Source organism: Nicotiana tabacum, chromosome 20 (assembly GCF_000715075.1).
Source record: "Nicotiana tabacum cultivar K326 chromosome 20, ASM71507v2, whole genome shotgun sequence".
Taxonomy (NCBI): domain Eukaryota; kingdom Viridiplantae; phylum Streptophyta; class Magnoliopsida; order Solanales; family Solanaceae; genus Nicotiana; species Nicotiana tabacum.
This window is the reverse complement of record NC_134099.1, coordinates 38,393,017-38,396,605: the sequence shown is the minus strand read 5'-3', so window position 1 is coordinate 38,396,605 and position 3,589 is coordinate 38,393,017. Positions and strand designations below refer to the sequence as shown.

The window sequence follows — 3,589 nt, the reverse complement described above, 5'->3', positions numbered from 1 at the left end:
AATAAATACAGGAATCATATAAATAATTTAGCCATTTTTTATCAACAAGGTTTATCAAAAAAATTCAATTTATCTACATTTAAACTACGTCAAACTACATTTTAACTACAACTCCTATACATATGAATAACAGGACTACAGTTCTAACACAGTTAAACTACATATTCACTACAGTCTGGATACAATTTACGTTGAATGCATTCTTTATTAATATCAGTTTTTTTGTATACAGTAAATATTAAAGTTTAACTATTCTATAAAAAAAAGACAACTTTAGATGTTTGACAGAATACATAAAAACATAAATAGTGCAGATACACAAATTGATGTTTATACTTCTTATTCATCTTCAAAAACTTAAACAATTACACAAGAAAATCCGATAATTTGAGCTCACTAACATTTATTTTGAATAACTATTCTAACTACATGATATTCATTTCTTTTTCGGCGCATTCTTGCAAGTTCTTTTGTTATGCCCTTCACCTCCACAATTACCACATGACACCTTGTATTTCTTTGACTTTATTTCATCAAATGTTTTATATCTTTCCTTGTGAGGTCTCCCTGTCTGCCTTTTATCTCCCGCCGGTGGCTTTACTACCTTATCCAAAATATGTTGTGGCACTTCCCATTTGCCTTCATCAGGAAGAGGATTTACTGGCATTTCATAGGTAAGCAGAAGGCTCTTCCTTGTGTAATACGGAGAGAAATAGTTTTCGTATGTTTCATTCCTATGCCTTAATGCTGCCAAAGCATGCACACATGGAAGTTCATCAAGTTGGAATTGTCCACAGCTACATTTCTTGTTTTCTAGACACACAATGTACCGCTTCACACCATCTAACACAGTATGTATATGATCTGTTGAAGCCCTCACCTACAATTGAAGACCAAACAGAAATAATAATACATCAATCATTAAAATGGATTATCAACAATTTACCTACAAATCAGCAACAAATATATTACAGCTCATCTACAAACTATTATTACCGACAATTTGACTACAGTTTAACTACAATCTGGAAAAACTGCAGCTAGTACTTTTTTGATTCTACTGCACCAAAAAAAATATCTTACCCTTAGTTTCTGAGATAATGTACTGTTGTCTTCCAATTCTTTGTTGTATTTGTGACCAAGGTATGTGAAAGTACCCTTTGCCTTCGATAACTTTTCTTTTGTCCAACGTTCAAGAAGAGTCCTCATATACTCAAATAGATCAAATATTGGAAGCTCTCTTGCATCTTTTGTTACAGCATTCAACGACTCGGCAATGTTTGACGTCATAGTAAAAGTTCTATTTACCGTTGCATGTACTCTTGACCATCTATGATAGCCAATATCATATAGGTAAGACTTTACACGCAGGTCTACCTCTTCAATCTTCAACATCCTTTCATTAAATTCATCCATAGTGTATGACCGTGCTGTAGCAAAGTACAATTCATGTAATTGTAGATGTCCCTTCTTGAATTTTGACCTTATATTTGTCCATATATGCCACATGCAAGAGTAGTGTGCCAATCCCGGATAGACAAATGATGTTGCCTTCAGTATACTCTCATGCCTATCTGAAACAACACACATTGAAGGTCTTTCACCATATGCCTCCTTGAATTGCTCAAAGAACCACTTCCAAGACGCGTCGTTTTCAGAATCAACCACAGCATATGCCAAGGGAAAAATAGTACCTACATTTTTAAGACATAAAATATGATTAAGTAACAACTACAATATATATTGAGAAATATAGACATGTTAACTACATTCTTTTATATAACTACAAAATAACTACAACATAACTACAATTTAACTGCATTTTAAAGATTGTCTACAAAATAAGTACAAAATTATTCCATTATTTACCTGCTGCATCCATGGTGCTTGCTGTCAGCATAATCCCCTTGTTGGCTGACTTTAAGAATGTCCCATCAACCACTACTACCGGCCTACAATGTTGCCAACCATTTATTGATGTACAAAGAGCAACAAATGCGTATAAGAAGCAATCATCTGCTGCCTTCTTCAATTTAACAACAGAACCAGGATAATTCTTCTCAAGAATATAAAAATATTTGGGTAATTTGTTGTAGGAGTCACACGGATTCCCTCTCAAAAACTGTAAAGCTTTTTCCTTTGCTCTCCATGCTTGCATGTAGCTTAGGTTCAGTCCATGTTCGGATAACATGTCAGTTTGTATGTCCTTTGGTGTGTAAACAGTCTTAGGATCAATACTTTGGAACGACCATGCTACCAAGTACTGCTGCAGTACGTTTGCGCTGTATGAATGTTTCGTCCATTAGGCAGCATGTGTGTTGACGGCTGAAACTTCTTATCTTGAACATTGCCGAATCATTAATTGACATTGCCTTGAAATGCCATTTACAGCTTTCAGCAACACATATAAGCCAGTAGCTACAAAAGAAATACAATATTTACACAAATTTATGAAAAAACTACAATTAACTGCAAATTGACTACAATTTAACTGCAATTTATAAAACCCACCTATCTTCAATCATACACTAATTTTGCTGATATATTATCCACAAATAACTATATACCTTCTATGACTAGATCTTTTTACTCTGAACTGGAACTTGTGCATCACTGAATAATTATTCATTGCAGCAACTACTGTTTGCTTGTCCTGATAAACTTGTCCTTCTTCAATATATGTTTGCGTAGATTCAGTTATTATTTCACTTTGATATTCCTCTATAGCTGGTGAGGATGGAAATTCAAGTAAGTTTAGGGATCCAGACGAACCTGCAAACAATAAATTCATAAATGTAGTTTCTATGTAGATAATTTTGAAAGCAACATTGCTTTATCCTTTTCAGTACTATGTGAGCTTTGTAGTTTAATTGTAGGTAATTGTAGTAATATTGTAGATAACATAGTAACACCATAACTCTCTGCAATGTCGAATCAAACATACCTGCACTGGTGCTTTCATTGTTGATTGCCAATTCCATATTGAAATCTCTTACGCTTATACATAAAGGATACGAACCTAAGTTTTTATTCTCCTTTTTGGTTTCCATGTAAGCACGAACCCCCATATCATTCCTAATTTCCGTTGGAGGACAATTCTCGTTCACAATGTATTTGATTTCTATAATTTTATCCGATGTATCAATCGATAATTTTTATGCAATTGTAGAACTGAGAATTCCGTAGTTTGCATTATCATCTACCACAATGGCATCAACTTCAAAATCTCTAAATCTGCCATAGTTATCCCAATTACCATTCGATTTCAGCATTATTGGAATTTTTGACATGATTTCGTGTAGTTGATAGGAAAAAAGACGAAGAAGAGATATAGTTTCTACAATTTGAATACTGATATCAACGAAGAGCAATTTTGTACAATTTGAGACGAAGAACAAATATAGTCTCTCTTCAGTAATTGTACAATTTGATTGCGTTTTTTGTGAGATCTCTTTCTGTTGAGGAAGGAGAGAATTACGCAACTGATGCCTTCATCAGGAAGAGAGATCTCCTTCATTTCAAAATTGGAATAAAATCCTTGACAGAATCACATCAGATTTGATGCCTTTATTTTAGGGCTTTTTAATGG

General features: G+C 33.9%; 1 protein-coding gene across 1 annotated transcript; it reads right to left on the bottom strand.

Annotated features, from left to right (window-relative positions):
* Window positions 1-436: 436 nt before the first annotated feature.
* On the bottom strand, window positions 437-3,068 carry LOC142174346 (uncharacterized). The gene is made up of 6 exons (XM_075240128.1): window positions 2,945-3,068; window positions 2,568-2,772; window positions 2,352-2,418; window positions 1,870-2,266; window positions 1,084-1,694; window positions 437-880 (listed from the first exon to the last, which is right to left on the bottom strand). The coding sequence occupies exons 1-6, from the start codon at window positions 3,066-3,068 to the stop codon at window positions 437-439; spliced, it is 1,848 nt and encodes a 615-aa protein (XP_075096229.1).
* Between the last annotated feature and the right edge of the window lie 521 nt (window positions 3,069-3,589).